At 57.9% G+C, this 22,954-nt stretch overlaps 2 protein-coding genes across 7 annotated transcripts in view; one reads left to right on the top strand and one right to left on the bottom strand.

Moving 5' to 3' along the window:
- Window positions 1-14,527, top strand: CHADL (chondroadherin like). 4 transcript variants are annotated; one of them, XM_025458784.3, is made up of 6 exons: window positions 1-145; window positions 1,385-1,553; window positions 2,016-3,716; window positions 4,232-4,398; window positions 5,135-5,332; window positions 13,110-14,527. In XM_025458784.3, exons 1-5 carry the CDS (start codon window positions 138-140, stop codon window positions 5,304-5,306), a joined length of 2,217 nt encoding a protein of 738 aa, XP_025314569.1. In that variant the 5' UTR covers window positions 1-137; the 3' UTR covers window positions 5,307-5,332; window positions 13,110-14,527. The 4 variants fall into 4 exon arrangements, with proteins under 4 accessions (XP_025314569.1, XP_025314553.1, XP_025314545.1 ...); XM_025458768.3 differs by lacking the exon at window positions 13,110-14,527 and adding an exon at window positions 10,007-10,226; XM_025458760.3 differs by lacking the exon at window positions 13,110-14,527 and adding an exon at window positions 6,088-7,163.
- Window positions 7,675-22,954, bottom strand: part of L3MBTL2 (L3MBTL histone methyl-lysine binding protein 2) — a 21,280-nt gene continuing 6,000 nt past the window's right edge. Inside the window, exons 4-17 of one of the 3 annotated variants that reach the window (XM_025458739.3) lie at window positions 21,712-21,835; window positions 20,662-20,741; window positions 18,837-18,954; window positions 18,292-18,426; window positions 17,925-18,013; window positions 14,320-14,551; window positions 13,858-13,934; window positions 13,554-13,658; window positions 12,728-12,875; window positions 12,267-12,349; window positions 11,713-11,947; window positions 11,171-11,236; window positions 10,083-10,199; window positions 7,675-9,703 (exon numbers count right to left, since the gene is read on the bottom strand). In XM_025458739.3, coding sequence (XP_025314524.1) covers window positions 9,591-9,703; window positions 10,083-10,199; window positions 11,171-11,236; window positions 11,713-11,947; window positions 12,267-12,349; window positions 12,728-12,875; window positions 13,554-13,658; window positions 13,858-13,934; window positions 14,320-14,551; window positions 17,925-18,013; window positions 18,292-18,426; window positions 18,837-18,954; window positions 20,662-20,741; window positions 21,712-21,835 — 1,722 coding nt within the window. In that variant the 3' untranslated portion in view covers window positions 7,675-9,590. Of the gene's footprint in view, window positions 10,200-11,170; window positions 11,237-11,455; window positions 11,512-11,712; window positions 11,948-12,266; window positions 12,350-12,727; window positions 12,876-13,553; window positions 13,659-13,857; window positions 13,935-14,319; window positions 14,552-17,924; window positions 18,014-18,291; window positions 18,427-18,836; window positions 18,955-20,661; window positions 20,742-21,711; window positions 21,836-22,954 lie in introns of those variants that run through there. The other 2 variants (XM_025458730.3, XM_049115808.1) reach the window with 2 other exon arrangements.

Here is a 22,954-nt window from a genome sequence, read left to right on the forward strand (position 1 = left end):
CCTGGCGCCCGATCCGGGCCGAGCCGGCCGCCGCGCCGCCCCCCAGCCGGCTGCCCACAAAGCCGCCATTCAGCCCTGGCTGCGGGCCTGCGGGCCCAGAGGGGGGGCTCCCGCGGCGGGCTGAGCGAGGCGGCGGCATGGAGGGGTGAGTGTGGGGGCCGGGGCGAGCCCCCGCCGCTCTCTGGGCCTCCGAGGGGGTCTGTAGGGGCGGACTCTGCGAGGGGGTCCCCCAGGTGGGTTCCGAGGAAGGGGGGGCAGGCAGCCCGCAGCTCCAGCAGCCGCCGGGGCGCGTCCTTCGGGGCCGGTCCGAGAGCCCAGCAGGCCTCTGAGCGCGACACCGTCCCCGTCCCCGAGGGACCCGTCCCCACGGCCCACCACGGGCTCTGGCGGTGCCGGCAGCCCCGCCTTCGAGGGGGCCTCGAGGGGACCCGGGACTGCGACCAGTGAGGAGGAGGCTGAGGGAGGGGGACAGGGAAGGAGCCCGAGCAGCGGCAGGAGCTGCGGCACCGGTGCCGCCGGCGGAGGAAGCTCTGTCGTCCGTCTGGTTGGTGGGGAGCCAGGGTGACCCTGGGAGAGTGAGCACACCCCAGGTGGGGTCGGGGCCCCGACTTTCCACCCGAGGCAGCGGGGACACGCTGGAGGCGTCGGAAGCCCGTCTGTTTCTGGAAAGTGGGCTCAGTTGGTGGTGGGGAGCAGAGGGTGGGGGAGCCGGGAGCGCGGGGGGCAGTAGCCCCTGAGAGCAACAGGCGGCGGCTGCGAGGTGAAGGGGTCCACCGGGGAAGGGGTGCTGGGAGGGCGGGTAGACGGTGGCCGGGGTCGGGCTGCGCCCCCCTCGCTCCCCGGCCCGCCCGGCCCCGCGGGATGGTGTAGGATGGCCAGACGGGGAACAGAGGCCTAGGCCCCCGGCTCACCTGCCAGCGGGGCTCCGAGCCTCTCGGGCCCCACAATTCCTGGCCCCCCCAAACCTGGCCTTCCACACTCGGCCCGGCCTGGGTCCCCACTGGCTGCAGGCTGTCTTCTCACAGCGGGTGCCACTGTGCTCCCTGCCACCGTGGAAATGGCACCATGTGGTCTGAGGACTGGCTGCTGTGTTGCCTCCCCCGGGGCCCAGGAGCCAAACCGCAGCCTGGGCGCGCGCTCTGCGCCTCGGGTCATCCCTGCACTCAGCAAGGCCTCCGGAGCCCCCGGGCAGGCCGTCGAAGGGGCTCGCCAGGTCGCCTGAGCCTCAGTTTCCCCCAGTGTTAAACAAGGCTCACAATAGAACCTTCACTGCACGGGGCGTCCTGAGGCTCAGGGCAATGACAGTGTCTCTGGGGCCAAAGGAGGAAACATCTCAGGGGCCCTGGAAACAGGAGCCGGGCTTGACCGCTTCTCCCTCTCCCAGGCCCCAGAGCGTCTCCTTGGTGCTGCTGCTTCCTCTGCTGCTGCCCCTGGGCCCAGCCTGGCCTGTAGCTGCCCAACGCTGCCCACCGACGTGCGTTTGTGACAATCCCAGGCGGCATGTTGCCTGTTGGCACCAGAACCTCACGGAGGTGCCAGACGCCGTCCCCGAGGTCAGCAGGGTGAGGGGGGCAGGGAGGACAGCCACTGCCTGGCTGGGGGACTGTGGCAAGTCACTTTTCCTCTCCGAGCCTCAGTCTTCACATCTGTCAAATGGCATAACAGCCCTGTTTAATGTTCTATGCGATTGGAACAAGTCGGTGACCTATGAGATAAATATTGAATTAATGACAAACCGTGTGAGAGAGAACTAGAGAGATCAGGGGATACAGACTGGAATAAGATACGTTCTCTGCTCGTGGGGTCGAGAGCTAGGGGGGAAAGAGAAAGCAAACAGGCAGTGACAGTTCAAAGTGAAAGGTGCCCAAGCGGTGAGGGAGGAAGGCTTCCTGGAGGAGGTGTCGGGGAGCAAGATGAAGAGAATGAGGAAAAGGTGAGGGGGAGAAGTCGGGGCGGGGAATGGCGCGTGCAAAGGTGTAGTCCTCACTGCTGCTCGGCCCCCCTTCCCCGCTCAGCTGACTCAGCGGCTGGACCTCCAAGGCAACCTGCTGAAGGTCATCCCCCCAGCTGCCTTCCGGGACCTGCCCTACCTGACACACCTCGACCTGCGGCACTGCCAGGTGGAGCTGGTGGCCGAGGGCGCCTTCCGGGGCCTGGGCCGCCTGCAGATCCTCAACCTGGCCTCCAACCGCCTGAGCTCGCTGCCCCAGGAGGCCCTGGACGGGCTGGGCTCCCTGCAGCGGCTGGACCTGGAGAGGAACGTGCTGGAGGAGCTGCGGCCGGGGACCTTCGGGGCCCTGGGTGCGCTGACCACCCTGAACCTGGCCCACAACGCGCTGGTCTACCTGCCCGCCATGACCTTCCAGGGGCTGCCGCGCGCGCGCTGGCTGCGCCTGTCCCACAATGCGCTCAGCGTGCTGGACCCCGAGGCCCTGGCTGGCCTGCCCGCCCTGCGCCGGCTCAGCCTCCAGCACAACGAGCTGCAGGCGCTGCCGGGACTGGCCTTGTCCCAGGCCCGGGCGCTGGCCCGGCTCGAGCTGGGCCACAACCCGTTCACCTACGTGGGCGAGGAGGACGGGCTGGCGCTGCCCGGTCTCCGGGAGCTGACGCTGGAGCACGGCGCCCTGCAGGCCCTGGATGCAAGGGCCTTCGCCCGCTGCCCCCGCCTGCACACTCTGGATCTCCGCGGGAACCAGCTGGACACTGTGCCGCCGCTGCAGGGCCCGGGGCAGCTGCGCCGGCTGCGGCTGCACGGGAACCCGCTGTGGTGCGGCTGCCGCGCCCGGCCGCTGCTCGAGTGGCTGGCGCGGGCGCGGGTGCACTCGGACGGCGCGTGCAGGGGGCCGCGGCGCCTCGGCGGGGAGGCCCTGGACGCCCTGCGGCCCTCGGACCTGCGCTGCCCCGGCGGCGCCGAGGAGGAGGAGGAACTGGCCGCTGCGTGGGCCCGCACCCCTCCGGGCGGCCTGGGGCACGGGGAGGACGGGGCGGACGGGACGGCGGTGCCCTGCCCGCCGGGCTGCGTGTGCGCCTCCGAGTCCCGGCACAGCGGCTGCGAGAGCCGGGGCCTGCGGGCCGTGCCCCGCGGCTTCCCCAGCCACACGCAGCTGCTGGACCTGAGGCGGAACCACTTCCCCTCGGTGCCCCGGGCCGCCTTCCCAGGCCTGGGCGGCCTGGTGTCGCTGCACCTGCAGCATTGCGGCATCGCCGAGCTGGAGGCGGGCGCCCTGGCGGGGCTGGCCAGCCTCATCTACCTCTACCTCTCCGACAACCGGCTCGCAGGCCTCAGCGCCGCGGCCCTGGAGGGGGCGCCCCGCCTCGCCTACCTGTACCTGGAACGCAACCGCTTCCAGCGGGTGCCTGGGACCGCCCTGCGCGCCCTGCCCGGCCTCTTCTCCCTGCACCTGCAGCACAACGCCGTGGAGCGCCTGGAACCCGGGGACCTGGCCGGCTCGCAGGCCTTGCGCTGGCTCTACCTGAGCGCCAACCGCATCTCTCACGTGTCCCCTGGCGCCATAGGCCCCGCTCCGGACCTGGAGAAGCTGTACCTGGACAGGAACCAGCTGCAGGGGGTGCCCACCGTGGCCCTGGAGGGGCTGCCCACCCTCCTGGAGCTGCAGCTCTCGGGGAACCCGCTCAGAGCCCTGCCAGATGGGGCCTTCCGGCCCGTGGGTGGGTCACTGCAGCACCTCTTCCTCAACAGCAGCGGCCTGGAGCAGGTGGGCACAGGAGTGTAGGGATGGGGGAGGCAGCGTGAGGCCCCACACAGCATGCAATCACCCCACGAGCACCGCTGCCCCCACACTCAGGCCTGGGGCCGTGCGTGGTGACCCTGGGATAAGCCAGAGACGATGCCTACCAGCAGGGAGCTCAGGTGTGCTGACTGACCAGGCAGGTGCCAGGGGCACACGGAGAGGCCTGCGGGAGCACCGGGGGGAGGGGGGGGAGGAGGAAGTGTGTCCATGGGCTGCTTGTGCACTTTGGGGGCAGAGCAGGAGCCACCAAGGGGATTTGTCACTCTGGAGCAGGGGCGGGGGGCATGCTCAGGCACAGCAGAACCAAGGGCCCTTGTCCAGGTGACGTGCAAGGGGCAGGCACTTCAGGGTTAGACCAACCAGGGCTTCCGTCCCAGCCCTGCCCTTCCTGCCTGGGCCACCTTGGGCTCTCTCCTGCGGGGGAGCACAGGGTACCTCCCAGGCCTAGCCAGTGAGACGGGCCTGGCGTCTCCTTGCAGATTTCTCCCAGGGCGTTTTCGGGCCTGGGGCCCTGGCTCCAGAGCCTGCACCTGCAGAAGAACCAGCTGCAGGCCATGCCTGCCCTGCCCCATCTCAGCCAGCTGGAGCTCATCGACCTCAGCGGCAATCCCTTCCACTGCGATTGCCAGCTGCTCCCGCTGCACAGGTGGGTACTTTCCTGGAACCCCCACCCCAGCTGGGCCCAGCAGCTGCTGTCAATCGAGCCTCTGCCCCCGCCCCCCATGCGCCAGCTGAACACCTCCAGAGGGGAGGGTCCTGCCAGAGCCAGTGACCGCCCCCCAGGGAGCCGAAAGTGCATGGGACTTGGGGTGGACTTCTTTGGGGCTGGATTCCCTCACCCGTGCAGTGGGAATGCGGTCCTCCCAGGCTAGTGCGGTGCAACCCAATATCTGTGGGCACTTCGTTAATTTCATCAGAAGTAATTTAATCGCTTAATTAATTTCAACAAGAACCCTGGAGTCCAGCAGAGCTGGGCTCAGATCCTGCTCTGTGATTGATCAGCTTTGGGCCTCCTGACTGCTCTGTGCCATTCCCTCACCTGTAAAGGGGAGGGGGTGCTGTATAGCACCTCATGGGGGTTCTCTGTGAGGGGCACACTGGCAGCTAGCCAACCCAGATTTGAACAGGGTCTGGAGCACCCTAAGCCCTCTGTAACTATTTATTACTATTACTATCCCCTTTTTACAGAGAAGGGATCAGAGGATTGAAGTGACTCACTCGGGGTCCCCTAATTGGTGAGGGGCTGAGCCAGGGCTCCCCCCAGGGTCCGCCCTCACCCACCAGGCTCCATTGCCCCCCCCCGCCCAGTTCCCGAAGACCTCCTTGCTCACCCCAGGCAGGAAGGCTCAGGATAGTGGGTTCTCTGAATCCTCTCCTCTCAGGTGGCTCATTGGGCTGAACCTGCGTGTGGGGGCCACCTGTGCCACCCCTCCCAGTGCCCACGGCCAGAGGGTGAAGGCTGCGACTGCGGTCTTTGAAATGTGCCCAGGCTGGGCTGCCAGGAAGGCCAAGCAGATGCCTGCTTCCGGACCCAGTGCCAGGAGGACCCCATGAAGATCAGATGGTGGACAGCAGACAAGGTTGGTGTCGGGGCAGGTCGGGGAGGCCTCGGTGGTGGGTCAGGTTCCAGAGTGCCAGGGGCGGCAGGGCTGACTTCTCTTGGTCCTAACTCATGTGGTTCCAAATCTGGGCAATGACTGTTGCTTCCATTCCTACTGCCTGTCCGCGCTCCTCACTTCCCCCCCCACCTCTGGCTGGGCCCAGGCGGATTGTAAGGAAACGACCACACCGTCTCATCCTGTGGGACAGTGGCCTTTCCGCTAAGCCACAGAATACCTGGACCCAACGTGTCCCTAAAAACAGCACCGCTGTTACCATATTTGCTCGATCGTTGGTTCCATCACTTCCCGACCTCAAGGGCCTGGCTCACCCCCGGGACAAAGAGCAGAGGTGTAGGTGCTGTGGCCGCCGCCTCCCGCTGCCCATCAACCCTGCCCCGTGTGGTTGCGTCACCTGCCTGAGGTTTATGTTCACACACTTGAGCCCTCGGCTGTAGCAACATTGTGCAGCACGCAGGAAAGGGCGAGCGGGATCTGGGCGCCCTTGCTGGGTGGGGAGGGCACAGGGAGGGTCTCTAGGGAGAGGCCAGTCCTGAATGGGAAAACACAGAAAAGTGGGTCCTGGTGAGACCAGGAGAGGGCTCAGCCTGTCTCTGGACCTGCATTCTGGGGTGCCTGGGGACCATCAGATGGCTTGTTAGTTCCCAGGGGCCGCTGTAAAGAAGCACATGCTGGGTGGCTTTGGACAACAGACATCTTTGTCTCCCTGTCCTCAGGAGTCTGAGATCATGGCGTCCCCAGGGCTGTGCTCCCCCTGAAGGCTGTAGGGGAGATCCTTCTGAGGCCCTGCCAGCTTCCAGTGGCCCCAGAGGTTCCCTGGCTTGTGGCAGCACAACTGCACCCCCTGGCTGACTTCATACAGCATCTCCCCTGTCCCTTCTCATCTTCCTGCTGGATGGCAGTCCAAATCTCTAGGACAGGAGTCCTGTTGGATTAGGGCCCACCCTAATGACCATGTTCTGATGTCATTACCTCTGTGAAGACCCTATTTCTAAGTAAGGTCTCATTCTGAGGGGAGAGGGGGAATTCAATTCATACGTGTTCCCTGTCAGGCTGGGAGGAACCCCCAAAAGACCCCAAGCTGAAGGTGAGCAGTTGGTGCCTTAGAAGTCACATCTGGAGTTAGCATCATCGACAACGGCATTAACCTCAGTGGGTGCTTGTGTGGCTGAAGAGTGTCCGTGGTCTCCCCACAGTAGCAGCCCCAGGGAGCTCGTGTGGATGCTGTTGGCCCAGTGGCAGCTGCTCTGATGGGTCCAGGTGCAGGCCAGGGCTTCCATTAAAAGACCCCCCCACCCCCAACCAACCCTCCGTGGCATGGTGGCTAGCCCTGGAATTAAGGGTTTTTCATGTTTGTTGAAAGTGGCAGTTTCCTGCCAGGGATACAAAGGAATTGAAAGACAGGGGCCCTGGGGTGCCTGGCTGGCTGTTTAGGTAGAGCATGCGGCTCTCGATCTCACTCCCTGTTGGACATGGAGCCTATAAAAAAAAAAAAAAAAAAGAGAAGGACCCTGACCTCCAGGATCACACAGGGCCCCGAGCCCCATTCTGGGCATGCTCACTTTGCTCAAGCCACGGCTGGACCGCGCACGCATCACTCTTTTGAGGCCCTGACCTCCAGGGTGGTGTCTGGCATGTGGGAGATGCTTTCAGGAAGGAGAATGAATGAACGAATGAATGAATGAGGAAGAGTACTTACTGGTGGTAACACGGCAGACCACCCTGGGTTTAATCCCACTGCTGTCATTTAACAGTTGTGAATTTAAGCAAATAAATTACTGAATTCTGATAAGCCTTTTTCTCCCCCATAAAATGAAGTCAACACGGACCTCAGGGTTCCTATGATGAACCGTGTGATTGTGTTTGCCCAAGTGCCTGGCACACAAGGCCCTCACAAACGGCAGTTCCCTTGCTTCCCTCACCCCTGGAGCAGAGTGGAGCGTCTAGCCTGGGTGCAAGTAAGGAGAGGGGTGTGCATTTGCACTTGGTTCATTCGGCACCAGGGGGCCACTGCAGGTCACGGAGCAGCGGGCACGGGGAGTGCAAGAGGTCATTTGGGTTCCCTCCAAGGGCAAGTGAGTCCAAAGTGGATCCTGTGCCCCGACCGAAAACCTCCTAGAGGCCCACGGTTCCATCTGTGATGAATCAAGTAGATCTTCTGGCCCTGGCCACCCAAGTTCCTTATTTTCAGGTCACACACTCACCCGGGCTGAGCACCAGGCTACGGCAGCAGACCAGGCACAGGCTCGGCCTCCGGGTCTTGCAGGGGCAACAGCAGAAATATAAATGAGGGTAACCCAGCGTGTGGTTGCTATGGAGACGGCGCTCAGCGGAGGACATTTATTCATTGTTCTTGCGTATGAACCCAGCCTTCATAACTGACCCTATGGGCGACAGGTCAGAAGACACTCAGCTCTAAGAAACATAAACCTGACGAACAACTCCAGGAAGTCCTGGGCGGCCCGTGGAGGGCTGGGATGGCAGCTGGCCTGTCCTCTGACCCTGCCATTCTTACCACGGCCTGTGGCGGCGTCACTTGTCCAGTCAGGGAGGAGGAACAGAAGGTTGCAATGCCACAAAGTCCCAAGTTTTTCCAGAAGCTCCATGGTCAGAACTGGATCCCCGAACCGCCAGGGGTTTGGGCACAATGCAGTGGCTTCTGCTGGCGGCACACTGGGGGCTGAGGCTACTGGCCTCCACCGCCCAGGCCTGGGGTATGCATGTGAGCGGCAGCAGGGTGAGCGCGGCCCCTGTCCTAGATCTTCACTGTGACCCAAACCTCATCACTTTTTGGGGAATTCAGGCTGCACTAACACACCACACTGAGCCTGGTTTCTATACCGTGTGGGGCTCACTAGTGCCTTCAGCAAAGGAGCCAGGATCCAGTTCTCTCTGGGATCCAGTTCTCTCTGACTGGAGGGAGACCAGCTTCCGGTGGGCTGGTCACCCCGTCTCTGGGTAACACCAAACAGCCAGGTCCTGGGCAAACGCACAAGCAGTGGCAGATGGGCCCAGAGAACATGGCCAGACACCCAGAGCAGCACAGCTGCACCCCCTAAAGGACAACATGGGGACCCAACTGGCAGCGCGTCTCTACCCAGACAGGAAAGAAAGGTCAGCCTGCCTCCATCTTCCATTCCAGGAAGTTACTGGAAGGACGGAGAGAGGGCAGTTTCCAAGGAAACTAACTTGAAAAAATAAAAGCAACTGAAATTTGGGAAGATGCTAGGTGAGCTTCTAGGACGTAATTTCAGAAAGGAGGGTGGCCAGGGACCCAGGAGGTGTTTCCTGTCACCCTCTTCTCCCTTCCTCCAGGGGCTCCCTTAGGGCCACCTCAGCCAGCAGGGCTGGCCACTCTGCTGCCCCATGACCCTGGGGCAGGACTGCCTCAGACCCTGCTTAACAGGGAGAAGAGGGTGAGAGGCCAGGTCCCTGCCACGCTGGGCTCAGAGCAGGTTAAGCACAGGCTGGCTGTGGTCTCCCTTCCAGCTGGGGTCCCCTCACAGCACGGCCGGCTCGCCCTCCTGTCCTGCTGCCTCCCTCTACCACCAGGCCTCCCCAAGTGACACAGGGGGCTCCGTGCCCTTCCCCCTAGGTTCCTGCAAGCCCCCAGCCAGGGGCAGACCCCACCTCTATTCCACTGTTCCCTTTAGGAAATGGGGGCCGGACTCAGGCCAACAGAGAAAACAGGTTAAGTAAGGCCACCTCCTGCATCACCAGAACCTGCCTCCTCACTGCCATTTTAGCTGCCTGCCAGAGCTGAGTGCCTGTGCGGGGTTCCCTGACCTCCCTAGGGTGCTAGGAGAGCGCCAACCCCAGCGGTGAGAGGCTGCTTTTAGGCCCCCACCACACCGCTCCCCACCCAACCTGCAACTGCCTCCCCCTCGAGAGCTGCTCCAGGCCTTTATTGTAGGACTTGCTCGGGGACACACACACGCTTCACAGACTTGTCTTCCAGTGTGACTGGGGGCAGCCCTCTACCCCATGGCAGTTGAGGGGTACGGTGTGGAGGGGGTACTGTAAGAAGAGCTTTGGGAAGTGTAGCTGGGGGGAGGAGTCGCTCACAGACAAATCTGGAGGCCTGGCCAGAGGACAGAGGTCCTTTGGTGCCTGGCCCTCACGGCACCTGGCAGGACTTGGGCAAAAAAGGCTTGTCTCCACACTAAAGCAGGGTGAAGGGGTGGTGGCAACAGAGGAGCCCCGGGCTGGTGGGGAAGGCTCAGTCGTCTGTCTCCTGTTTGATGTTCTCGATGGGAACGGGCAGCTCTGGACTCGGGGCTTTGTCGGGCGTGGCCATGTCTAGATGCTCTTCCTTCACCCGCACAGCAATGACTAAAGAGGGAGGGAGGTGGGGAGGGCGGGAGAACAGAGTGAGTGTGCGTGAAACCCTGGGAGGGGCAGGGGGCTCTGGCTCCCTAGGAACGGGGGCCCTCAGGACGTGGTGGGGAGGTGGGAGTGGCACCTTCCCCCCGAGGGGCAGGCAGTAGAGATGGAGAGGGCCCGGCTGGAGATGCGCGGCTCCGTTCAGAGTTGGGGGCGGGTGTTTGGGAAGCTCTCCAGGCCCAGTGGTCCAAGGAGGACTGCTTGGTGCCCGGCAAAGTCCCTTCACACTTGACTCTCCTCTTCTGTGCCCAGGTGGGGAAGGAGGCGGGCCGCCTCTGAGCACTGGAGCAGGCCGGCCCTGTCTTGACCCCGCCCGGGAGGCTCTTACTCTCTTCAGGAACAGGATCCGATGAGCTCTTCTCTGTGGCCTGCAGGTCATCCTCCAGCAGGGGCTTCTTGGACCCCTGTCTGAGGGGCCGGGTCTTGGTCGGTGGTATTCTTTTCCCTTTGAATAAACACAGAATGAAACCCAGCACAGGGCAGTATCCATGTGGGGCTCGATGGCTGGGTGTCCTCCAGTGGTGAGCAGAAGGCAGGTGCCACTCTGCAGGGGAGCAGAGCGTGAGCTCTGATGCCGCCCCTCGGGGCCGGGTGCCGACGCTCAGGGAGGTTCTCTCCTGTAGCAGGTTAAGCCCCCCAGTTAGGCTTGCTGAGCTTCTGTCCCTCTTCCAGTCTTTTCTTCACCTGTGAAGTGACTTTCCCAGCCCTGCTAGTGTAGACGGCACGAGGTCTTCCCACATGATCAGCTCCATACCCTCACCGGACCCTGATCCTGCCCAGGGACCACGCCGGCTTCCTCCCCATCCTATTTCGGACCACCTCTTCTCTGGGTGGCGCCACATCATGGAGAGCATGTTGCTGCCACAGGCCGGCAGCTCCGAGGGCTAGCTTTACCTCCTCCCACCCCACTCCACCTGCTGTCCCCCTCAAGCTGAGCCCGCACAGGGCCCAGGATCTGTTAAGAGCAGAGCCCCACCTAAGGAAATGATCCTGAAGCTTCCACTCCTGAGGGTCCCCAGGGAAGGATGACAGGCTTGGGGAGAAGGATGCTGCCCCCGCCATCTTACTTTCAAAAGGCAGTTGTGCACTGCCGATGGGGTCGCGTTGACTTCTGACCACAGGGCAGAAGGGCTGGGGATTCCTCCCCCTTCTCTCCTTTACAAATACTGTTTCTTGCTTTTTTCCTCGGGATCCTGACCCCTGCCAGAGATTCAAGACTCCCTATCTGTACCTGAGTCCCTTAAGACACAGGCTGATGGGCCTGATGGGGCGGAAGGGCAAAGGAGAGGAGATGGAGGGACCAGACCATGGAGGGTGCTACCCAAGCGGCGACTCCCCCTCTGCTCCCAGGGACATAGGCCCAGCTGATCCCAAGGCCCACCCCAGCCCTGGCCGCTTCTTCAGAGCATCACTTACTTTTCTTCCCAAACTGTTTCTTTTTCTTCTTTGTGGCCTCTTTGGCCTTCAGAGGTGTGGTCGGCTCTGTTGTTGAAAGACAGAGGGAAGAGGTTAAGAGAGTTCTGAGAGGACACAGTACAGGCACATCCCGAGACACCTACCCATCCCTCAGCCTCCCTTACACACGGGACACCCCAAGAAGGAAAGCCAAAGTTGAGTGAGAATGGGGGAGGGACTGGAAGCAACTGTCCCTTCATCCCACCCTCGTCACTAGGGGTGCTCCGAGGGACCTGGGGGGTTTACCTGGGTGCACAAGGGCACGAGCATATGACAGAGTGGGCAAGATCAAGGAAGGCGCTCTGCAGGCCAGAGGGAGAGGGAGACAGACAAGTCAGGAGCGGGACAGGGGACACAAGGGCCACTCTTTAGTGAGCAGTGGTCCAGGAGACCAATCGCTCTCATGCCAAAGAATGAGGTAGGCACGGGGCAGGGGGAGCAGTTGACAGGAAGGAAAAAGAAAAGGAAAGTTGAGGGTCCCCTGAGGCCGTGAGAGCCCAGACCTGCGGCCACAGGTGGCTGGAGCTGGTAGCCGGTGAGCTCACACCAGCCAACGGGGTAGATGTCCGGAGACTCACAGTCCACCCACTGGTCATACTCGCTGTCCCAGCCATCAAAGTGGATGCTGAGGAGTCTGTGCACCACCCGCTTCACCGTAGCCACGCAGATGAGCCGGGGCTCCATCAGGTCCACGGCCTCCAGCTTCATGCCCACCTTGAAGCCGTGGTTGGGGCAGTCCTGGGAGGGGGAAGAAGCGGTGACCATGGCAGCCAGATCCCGGCCCCAGGGGCCAAACCGGGGAGAGGGAGTGGGCCGGGAGTGCCTGTGGGGAAGGGCCCCCTAACAGTGACCACTGCCCTCTGTTCCCCAGCACCAGCCTCTCTGGGAAAGGGACCGGGCTTGAGCATTTGGCGGAATGTCCGTGGCAGAGGTTGGGACTTCTCCCCTGAAGCGGTTGGCATCCACAGTATAGACTCAAAGGAGAAGGGGGTTGGAATGAACGCCGCTGACAGGGGGCAGGGCCGCCCCAGGCCCCGTGCTCCCTCACTCTCCTCACCATGTTAAAGAGTCTCGATGGAGCTGCTTTCGATTTGGTCTTCTCCAAGTAGGTGTCCCAGCTGAAAGTGTGCGACTCGTAGCCTGGGGAGCAGAAAACATAGATGTGCGGGGAAAGGAGCACGTGCCAAATGGACCCCTGTTGCTGGGTCAGGACCCAGTCTGGAGTCTCCCCTGGCAGCCTTCTTCCCTCCTCCCCAGGCTGGTACCTGCTCTGGGACCATGGTCCTGTCGTATAGGTTGTTCACTGCCCAAAGGGACAAGTGGGAGCTCTGCTCACCGAGACACATGCTAGCCGTGGAGCCAAGTGAGCCCAGTGGCAGGGCTGGTGGTGTTGGCCTTGGGGGGGCTCTGACCCCTCTCCAAACCACTCTGGGACTCCCAAGCCCCAGGGTCTGGCTTGGCCAGGAACCTGGGCCTGTGGTCACACTCTGACCTCTCTGACCATGAGGACAGTCTTACCTTTTGGGGGTGTGAGCTCAATGTCATTCTTTTGGCAGAAGGTGGCTGGGAAGATGGCATGGGAGGAGGCATGGTAACAGAACCAGTCTGAGCCATCTGTGGAGGGCCCCCCATCCACACAGATCATCAGGTAGCCGTCTAGGAGAACCTGGGAGGGGGCAGGCAGACACCATGGTATCATGAACTGCACCACCATTCTAGGGTAAGGTGGCTATGGTGGGGATACAAGGTGGATGGATCCAACCCGAGCTAGATCTCAGCCTTCCCTGAGCTTCTGCTGAGCACTCAGCACCCCCGGACCCATCCTTTTAAGGTTCCTTTTCCTTCCTCACTAGATAGCAAATGCTGTTCCCACAGGGACTACACCTTTTTTTCTCCCCAGTGTTTTCAGAGGCGAGCTCATGGGCCCAGCCTGGAGAAGACCCGCTGGATGCACACATCAGCATGTCCCCAGGGGGGCCAAGGGGTAGTCATCTGCTCCTTAGGCTGCAGCAAAGTCAGCACGGCTATTGGTCCTGGGTAGGCCAGCACTCAAAGGAGAGGACGTGTGCCAGTGGGAAGGCCCCCAGGGAGGCTGACAAGGCGGGGCCTACACCTGATACAGGATCGGGCTCAGGCCAGGTGTTCGGCAAGCACCTCCCCAACGTGCCGCGGACCTGACACCAAGGCAGATTCTGAGCAAGGAGCAGATAAGACCCCTACTCAAAAGTCCGGTACTCCTGGAGCAGACACAGTGGAGGTGGGCTGGATGTGCACTGCAGAGTTCTGCACCCCCGCAGTGGCTTCAGCATCCACCATCGAAGCTGCAGGACTAGCCCAAGCTCACCTTGCAGATGGTTGCCACGCAGATGTTGCCCAGATTCAGAGGGTCAATGGCTTCCAGTTTCATCCCCTCTTCAAACCAACCACCTTCCGTGTAGACAGCTCGAACCTTAAAGGAATGGGGCAGCTGGGGAAACTTGGGGCGGCCCAGATGGAGGGTGGGGGGAGCAGGCCTCATCCACCATAGGCCTGGGAAGGAAACGGGAAGGGAAAGGAACACCCCGGGGTTGTGGGGCCTGGGATGGGCCTATGGCCAAGACGAGAAGGGCCTATGGCTAAGATGAGAAGGTCCCAAGGCTGTGCCTCACCTTCTTGAACAGGTAAGGAACAGCATCACAGTAGATTTTCCGGAAGGTGGGATGGTGGGCCATGTCACTGCGCCTCTCTTTGGGGAGATGCCAGAGGGAGCAAGAGAGAGAAAGGAGTTGCAGGCTGCTCACAGGGCCACCTCCCTCCCTTCCCCAGAATGTGGGGCTGCCCTGCATATGCTCTAATCTGTATCTTGGCACCCTGTACTACCCACCTAGACCAGGATCAGGACATGTCAGGAGCTCTCTGTAGGGCCTACTGAACCCGTAAGATCCAGACACTTCCCATATCGTGCAGCCTCCAGCTTCGAATAGGTTTAAAGCCCTTATAAGCTCAGTGACCTGGTCAAATCACCCAACCTCTTTGGGCCTCGGTACCACCGTGCACATGGTGGAGATGGTCATCACCACCACGTGGTGGCGGTGTGGGGTACAGAGATGCTCCTGCCCCTGCCCGCGGACCTGACAGCTTGATGCCATGGCCAACTCGCCGTGACCAGCCCACTGGGTGGATCAAGGGGCTCCACATGTGGCACCAGAAGTCGTCATCACTGTCGCCGTCCTCATAGAGGAGCCGAAGGCGACCCCCGATTACTGTGTCTACCACTGCCATGCGGGTCCGTGACACCTGGGACTTGTCCACCACCTCCAGCCGCATGCCTTGCCGGAAGGGGTACTTCATGCTCTCCACCATCTGCAAGATCAGAGCACAGGCCCGCTGTGGTCCTGGGGATCCTCCACCCACTTCCCTGTTTCATCTCCTAACTGTAACCACAGAATAGGGAAGGTATGCCCAGAACCACACCCAGCACTAAGTCAGGAAGCAGGCCAATGAGACATAGACTCAAGGAAGGTCCCACCAGGTCTGACCTTGGCCCCCAATTCCTCAGGATGAGAGCACACAGCTTACAAGGTGTGCCCCCCAAATGCCAGTCAGTACAATGGAAATTACAAAACCCATTTCAGACTAAGGAACAGGTGCCCCAGAGGGCTCAAGTGACTTGCCCACACTCACCCCGATTCATTGGTGCCAGAGCTGGACCTTGAAACTGGTCCCAGTGTTCAGCCTCGTGCACTTTCCTACTCCCCTCCACCTCCCCGCTGATGGCACATACTATGCTCATGTCCAGAGAGCTGAGGCTCCATCTGCCTCCATATGTCTAATTACAGTTGTGACCCCACTGGGCTGTAGCTCTGAACGGCTATCCCACTCTGACCCAGCCAAGGACAGTGACCAAGATGCCCACAAGCTGTTTTAGAGAGCCCTGATGACAGGCCAAAGATGAGGGGGTAGGAGACTCTTTCTGGTCCCTGAGACTTCAGTCTTGTCCTGCCTGGGATAGGGAAATGGAACAGTGAACTCTGTAGGGCTTTTCCAGCCCAGGGAAAACCAGCCCCAGCCTAGGGAAGGTGGGGACTTAGCGGCGCTCTTTAGCCCACCAGGAGGGGGAGTATCTCCGAGTCACAAAGCAGCCAACAGGAAAAGCTGACAGAGTCCTACACCACAGACCTGTCAGACATCAGCTCAAGGCCTGGAATACAAATCCAAACCAATCGACTGGCCCATTTAGGAGAGAGACACAGGGTGAGGTCTGGGTTGGGGTCCCTCGGGGCCACCTCTCCCTCCTAGCCTTTCCTGACACACTCCTTTCTTTTGCACCCACCCAGGGCAGCCCAGAGCCCAACACCACTTTAGTGCTCTGTTTGTTCAGTCACACCCTGAGCTCTGTAGGGGCAGAAGCCAGGTCTGGGGGGATTCATTTCTACAGTCTCAGTTCTAAGCATGGAACTAAGCACAGAGTTAGTGCGCAATGTTTTTTCTCACCTGATAGATACACAGTACACACCTGACTTTGGCTGCTGGGCCATTCATTCACAACATTTTACTCAGAACTTATCACACTGTAGGCACCAAAGGAACTGGACTGGATTTGGATCAGAGCTGCCTTCACAAACTCACCCTCTTTTATCCTTCCTACGCAACCCTCAGAGGCAGCTGGCTTTTGTATCCACTGCAGGACTGGGTATGTGACAGTGAATCATCGTGTGCTTGCTGATTGGTTCACATGGAACCATGTTCTGCTACCCAGAATCAAAAAAAAAAATTTTTTTTTTTTTAAAGTAGGCCCCATGACCAGCATGGAGCCCAACATGGGGCCTGAACTCACAATCCTGAGATCAAGAGTTGGATGCTTAACCAACTGAGCCACCCAGGTGCCCCAGAATCAAGCTCATTGGAGTTTAAGCAGAGGAGAGGCCACCTTGATAATGCTAGTGGCCTATACCACCCACAATCTGCCTCATCTTCAGACAAGTGCCAGCTGAGAAGGAGCAAATGCTCGTTTTCAACTGCTGAATCTGTCCACGGTGCAAGGCATCATGAGAGGGGAGGGGACACCCAGGTGGCTCAGTGGTTAAGCGTCTGCCTTTGGCTCAGGATGTGATCCTGCGGTCCCGGGACTGAGTCCCACATAGGGCTTCCTGCATGGATCTTGCTTCTCCTTCTGCCTGTGTCTCTGCCTCTGTCTTTCATGAATAAATAAAATCTCAAAAAAAAAAAAAATACAGGTGAAAGAGCTTATAATTTTGTTGAACAAAGTATGAAAAGATAAGTTAGCAAAATACAGAGAAATAAAGAGCAAATGGACAGTACCCAGCAAATTGAAATAAAGCAAAAACCATTTCTACTTTAGGGAAAAGCCAGGGAAGGCTCCCTTGACGTACTGGAACTATTCCTTGTCAAAGGCCCACTCTCTACCAGCTAAAACTCACAGTGGCAACCTCTTTACGAGGCATCCGATGCCTTGGACGAGATGTGGCCCAGCATCTATTCCGTCCTCACTTTTCACTTTGGCTTCCAGACCACCCACACCCTACCCATCAAGGTAGAATTCAAATGCCATTTTCTCCTTGAAACCTTCCTTGACAGCTGCTCCTCTTCGGGCCACAGAACCGGTCCCGCCTGTGCCATGGCAGCACCTGCTCTGCACTCCCCTGCTGGCTGCTGTGACACTTATCGAGGCAATGTGGGAACCACACCCGAGAGCATCGGGGGCTGGAGGCCTCAGACGCAGCCCAGGCCCCTATGTGAGCAAGCCCCACAAAGGAGGGTCTGGCATATAGAGGTGGGAGAAATGAAGTCTTCACTGTGCATCCTTGTATTCCCTTTGAATTTTTACCATGTGAGTGATTTTTTTTTTTTTAAGTTAAAATTAGAAGCCACAGGGGATCCCTGGGTGGCTCAGCGGTTTAGTGCCTGCCTTTGGCCCAGGGCGTGATCCTGGAGCCCCGGGATCGAGTCCCACGTCGGGCTCCCTGCATGGAGCCTGCTTTTCCCTCTACCTGTGTCTTTGCCTCTCTCTCTCACTCTCTATCATGAATAAATAAATAAAATCTTAAAAAAAAAAACAACTTAGGGATCCCTGGGTGGCGCAGCGGTTTGGCGCCTCCCTTTGGTCCAGGGCGCGATCCTGGAGACCCGGGATCGAATCCCACATCGGGCTCCCGGTTCCTGAAGCCTGCTTCTCCCTCTGCCTATGTCTCTGCCTCTCTCTCTCTCTGTGTGACTATCATAAATAAATAAAAAATTAAAAAAAAAAAAAAAACTTAGAAGCCACAGAGATGATTCAGAGGCACACCTCTGGTTCAGAACCAAGGCTATTTTATAATAACTCCCAGGCTTGACTTCATTTCCTTTGCCAGACTGGAGAGTCCTGAATACGGGGCCTGTACTCCCACAGTTCTTTGTAGCCAAGTACTTAATAAAATTTATGGAAGGAATGTTCCTGAAAAATGCTATGAGCAATGGTAAGGATCTTGAGTAGCAAACAGAGGGCAAGGCAACGTGACCAACATGGCTGGATCAGAGTCTGGGTTGGGGTGGAGGCTGACTCTAGGCTGGGAAGGCAAAAACAACCGTCATCATTCCTGGAGAAATGTGAAGCTGCTAAAGACTGTCAAGCAAGGAAGTCTTTGAGAAAATACTCCAGTGAGTTGCACGGACAGAGAAAATGGGAGAAGGGCAGGAAGGAGGTCAGTTAGGAGACCCAAAGGGGTCACTGCCAGACCTTGATATGGAAATCCACAGGAAGCGTCCTGGAGCCCACCAACCGTTTCATGAGGTACCCCTTCCAGTCGGTGAACTTGGCATGGATGGCTGTGGAGACACAGCAGAATCCTGGTTACGCGGACTAACAATACTCCCACCAACAGGGGGCGCCAGAGCAACTTCTTTCTACCTCCTCAGGCCAGCCATCACCTATTACAAAACCTGCTGTACAACCTGGATCCGCCATAGGGCTTCCCAGACTGGGGAGGACAGGAAGCAGGCTGGCAAGTGGGTTCTGTTCTGGTCTAACCTAAGACAAAGGGTGCCCCTTCTACCAAGGGCTCTGCAGGGACCACGACAAGGACTGCTCTCTCTCATCAACTCACTCCGAGGGGGCACAAGGATCTTGCTGTTGATGGCACACCAGCCAATGGGGTGGACATCCACCGTTCCCAGGTTGCACCAGAAGTCATGGCTGGCGTCATTTTCAAAGCCTTCATACCGGAGCAGCACGCGATACCCTGAAAGAAGGAAAAGGTACTGGTAAGGGAGGGCGGGATGCTCAACCTTAAACTTGACTCCTAAGAAATCCTTCCAGGCAAGGGGGTCCCTGTTGTCCCCAACAGTCACAGCCAAAACAAACCCATTCCACGTACTCAGAAAACAGTATAGCATAGCAGTAAGATTTAATTCTCCATAGTCTGATCGTTCCTGGAAAAACCTTAAGAGGGGGAGTTTCCAAACTTGTCATGCCTTGTAGCTTCTTCAAAGCCAGAGAAGGCAGGAGGATCCCAAGAAGGGACTGGCAGAAACTCCAGTGGTGGGCTTTTTTGTTTGTTTTATGAAGCCAGTTTCTGCCTGTGACACTACCCACCCGTGCAGACATGTCCCTCTCCAAACCCAGGCCCTGCTTGGCCAGAGGAGTACCCACCCGCGGCCTGGATGACAGAGGCAATCCAGTACACCCGGCTGGGGAGCACGGCGTCGCTGTTGAGCACCTCTACCTTCATCCCTTTCATCACATCTTCCCACTGGTCATAGAGAGGGACCTGTGAGGGCACGAGAGCATTCAGGGGGATGGTGAACTGCCTGAGCACACAGGGCAGAGTGGCTGGGCTCGTAAGCCATCGCATCCTTCTCTGTACCTCAGTGTACAACACTCTGCGTGTGGCAAGCCAAGCATGGGACTAGGGATGAAGAGATGAGCAAGACAAATCCTCTGTCCCCAAAGAGCTGAGGCAGGACACCGGGGATGGGGAGGGGTGGGGTGCAGGGGACGGGATGGGAGGGCAGGTGCAAGGGTCAGACATCTGGAGTCGGTCAGCCCTGAGTAGTGGTCTTTACAGGACCAGCTCCTCACTCTATCATCTTGGGCACATCACACCCGTGGCAGTTTGTGCACTTGTGACACCACCTAATACCTCCTAGCGCTCGCCACAAATATCACCTCTTTAAATCATCACTCAGGCTTGGGCAGTAGTCTCTCGGCTCTCACCAAGCTGGCTCTCGGAGCCGTCTACCCACCCCTACTTCGGGTACATTCTTTCTCCACCTCTCTAACCAGTCTCTTTCAGATGCTCTTCATCAGCAGCAGACCCTTCTTGCTTGCCTTCCCAATGTCTAATCCTCACTTTGCACCAACAGCACCTTGCTTCTCCTTTGGAGAAATTCACCTTTTTTCATTCTCATCGTGGCCTCAGCTAATCAGGGTATCCCATTTCACCTCTCTGGCCAGAGTGGGTCTCTCACGGAACCTAGAAATGGCTATGCTACTCAAGCACACATGGGCTGGCTTGGCAGAGCTTATGGAATCAGGTATGACGTAACTCCCCTGCAGTGATAACTCAGGGCCAAAGAGCTTCCCACTAGGAAAGGTGAGTGCCTTCGACAGCACTGCAGAGAAGAGTGAGACTTCCCAGCTTCCCTCTGTCCATGGCACCTCCCAGAGTTCACTGGCTACTAGGATGTGACTCCTACTAGGACTACCAGAGTAAAGAGACCTCCTCCTCTACTTCCTCGCTTGAGAGACCAAACAAGAGCGCCGCTCTAGGTGGCTCTTTGGCCCACAGACAAACAGGCAGCATCTCTGCACTTCCTTCAGCCCCAGGCCCAGGCTCCCAGGGCCTCACTCTTCTGGCGCTTCTCTGTGCTGAGGTGGGCTGTAGGAGGCATCCACATCTGTCTCCTGGGGCTCAAGAGATCCAGGAAACCCAGGGCAGTTCAGAACAAGCTTTCAATGGGAAAACACGGAATAATGGGGAGGAAAGAAGAAAAGGAATTCTAGCACAAAGTTCCATTATGTGGATAAGTAGAGTGAGGGGGGATCCCTGGGTGGCTCAGTGGTTTGGCTCCTGCCTTCGGCCCAGGACCTGATCCTGGAGACCTGGGATAGAGTCCCACGTCGGGCTTCCTGCATAGAACCTGCTTCTCCCTCTGCCTGTGTCTCTGCCTGTGTGTGTGTCTCTCATGAATAAAGAAATAAAATCTTAAAAAAAAAAAAAAAAAAAAAACTAGAGTGAGGACCTTGGAGGGGGGAAGCATGGGTGCTAGAAGGCCTCGATGACGCTTTGTGGGAGGACTCTGAAGAAATGTAAACTGGAACGAGTGGCAAAGCTGGACTGGGCCCACCCAGACCCCATTACTGTTCTCTCCCTGGTGCCAATGCCCATCTTGGAATGCCTGGAAGGCTGGTGGATGAGAGGTGTGGCAAGTGCTAGGTTCCCAGTTCTCCCTCCCCTTATCTCTAGGGCACTTACATGTTTAAAACAGCTGACAGGAGCAGCTTTGTAACTGTGATCCTTCAGGAACTTCCCCCAGTCGAAACCCAAGACCAGCGCTGCAAGAGCAGAAAGAGGAAGTGTTGAAAATCAGCAGCCCTGCCAGGAACCTAGCCACCAGGAGCCTGTAGAAGCCGGTCCTTCCCCACCCAAACCCGATACCTGTCCCACCAGTGGCCATCAGAACAGGGCTGGACCTTATCCAAAGGATGACAGACTCTCAGGAGTAGAGGAAACATTCAAGGGAAATGTCTGACCTTTCTTCCCCAGAAAAGAGAAGGAAATCCAAAGACCTTTGCGCTTAAATTCCTTAGACCTCCCCCAACCTCTCATTGGCCACAGCTAATCTGAATGGGTGGGAAGGGCACACACCTAGGCCCCTCCAACCCTCGTGCCTATGGGGCTCACTGCAGTCAGAAACTCAGACCACCTAGAGCAGAGCTGCTTAATGCTTATATGCTTAGAACCTACTATACAGGGACACCTGGTGGCTCAGAGGTTGAGCATCTGCCTTCGGCTCAGGACGTGATCCTGGTCCAGGGATCAAGTCCTGCATGGGGCTCCTGCAGGGAGCCTGTTTCTCCCTCTATGTCTCTGCCTCTCTCTCTCTCTCTGTCTCTCATGGATAAATACATCTTTAAAAAAAAAAAAAAGAATCTTCTATACACACTCAGAGAGAAAGGTTCATTTCCTTATTCCACCACCTCTCTCCAAACTAGATAGAGGTCTCCACTGCCCAAGGGGAACAGAAGCCATAGGGCCAAAAGCAATACAAAAGAAGCTAATTCTTGGCCTCTGAATTATCAAAAATAAGGGTCCTGGAACTTTGACTACAGGGATATCCTAGGGCAATTTCCACAATACCTACCAAATGGGGAAGATGTAATCCACAGTGAGCCTGGGCCAGGGCACTCTCTAGCTGCCTCATCTTTCTCATTCCTGGTTCCTAGGCAGGGCCACCCCAGTCTGGGCACTCCACTCCCACCGACCCCCAGCAGCTTCCTGGGCACCAGGGTTCTGCTGTCTTACCATCTTGCCCTGTTGGTGTCCCATCTGCTAGCTGTCCTGTCCCTTGGGAGTGGAGGAAGGCTCCAATTTTGGCAGACCAGGCTGCCTTGTGCAGGACTTTGGCTTTCTTGGTTGGTGGTTTTCCCTGGAGAGAGGAGAACCTGTGTGTAAGCCTAATGGCTGAGAACAGGGCTTTGGAGTTGGACTGCCTAGCTTTAAATCCTGGGATTTATCCAGTTACTTAACCTCTTCAGTTTCTTCATTTGTAAATCAACTGGATAACAATAACAATCTTAACTTAGAGGGGGTGCAAGGATGAGAGTTACTGTATTATGCCTGGCTCTCAGTAAGTATTTAGCTATTGTTCAACAGCGGAGAAATGGGGTCAGAGGAGCTATGGGGCAGCGAGGGACACCTGTTCTATCTTTTCTATCCTTTCAGCCTTTGCTTCCTCCAGGAACTTTTTCCTAGTGGCTTCAACTCTTGGCTATCTCCTTCCTCTGGAGATTCATTGGAGAGAGTGGGTTTCAGAGAGGTCTGTGAACGGAGTCAGGAGTCAATATTTTGTACACATATAGGAATGTTCTGTGGGACATTTGGGTGGCTAAGTGGTTGAGTGTCTGCCTTCAACTCAGGGTGTGATCTCATCCCTGGGGCAAGTCCTGCATTGGGTTTCCTGCAAGGAGCCTGCCTCTCCCTCTCTCTGTGTATCTCTAATGAATAAATAAAATCTTAAAAAAAAAAAAGTAATGTTCTGGAGCAGGTCCATGGCTTTCATCAGTTGCTCCAAGCAGGCATCCCTAGGGTTAAAGGCCACTAATCTGGTCTATAATTTGTAATTTAATCACTATTCAGAAGGGCCCAGGGAATTATTTTTTTATTTTTATTTTTAGAGAGAGGGGGAGAGAGAGGGAGAGAGAGGGAGTGAGCGGGTAGGGGAAGGAACAGAGGAAGAGAGAGAATCTCAAGCAGGCTCCATGCTCAGCATAGGCGTGGAGCCTGACACAGATTCCAACTCATATGCCTGAGATCATGACCTGAGCCGATATCAAGAGTCAGATGCTTAACTGACTGAGCCACCCAGGTGCCCCTCTGAGAATTTATTCTAAAAAATCAGTGAAGTGGGGGACACCTGGGTGGCTCAGCCGATGAGTGCCTCCATTTGGCCCAGGGAGTGATCCTGGAGTCCTGGGATCAAATCCCACATCAGGCTCCCTGCATGGAGCCTGCTTCTCTCTCTGCCTGTGTCTCTGCCTCTGTGTGT

The sequence above is a fragment of the Canis lupus genome, chromosome 10 (genome assembly GCF_003254725.2).
Source record: "Canis lupus dingo isolate Sandy chromosome 10, ASM325472v2, whole genome shotgun sequence".
In the NCBI taxonomy this organism is placed as follows: domain Eukaryota; kingdom Metazoa; phylum Chordata; class Mammalia; order Carnivora; family Canidae; genus Canis; species Canis lupus.

What these genes read in the sequence shown, in the direction of transcription:
- CHADL (XM_025458784.3), top strand. An exon ending in TGCCAGACGCCGTCCCCGAG is followed by an intron (nt 1,554 to 2,015) that starts GTCAGCAGGGTG and finishes TTCCCCGCTCAG; the next exon opens with CTGACTCAGCGGCTGGACCT. An exon ending in CAGCTGCTCCCGCTGCACAG is followed by an intron (nt 4,399 to 5,134) that starts GTGGGTACTTTC and finishes CTCTCCTCTCAG; the next exon opens with GTGGCTCATTGGGCTGAACC.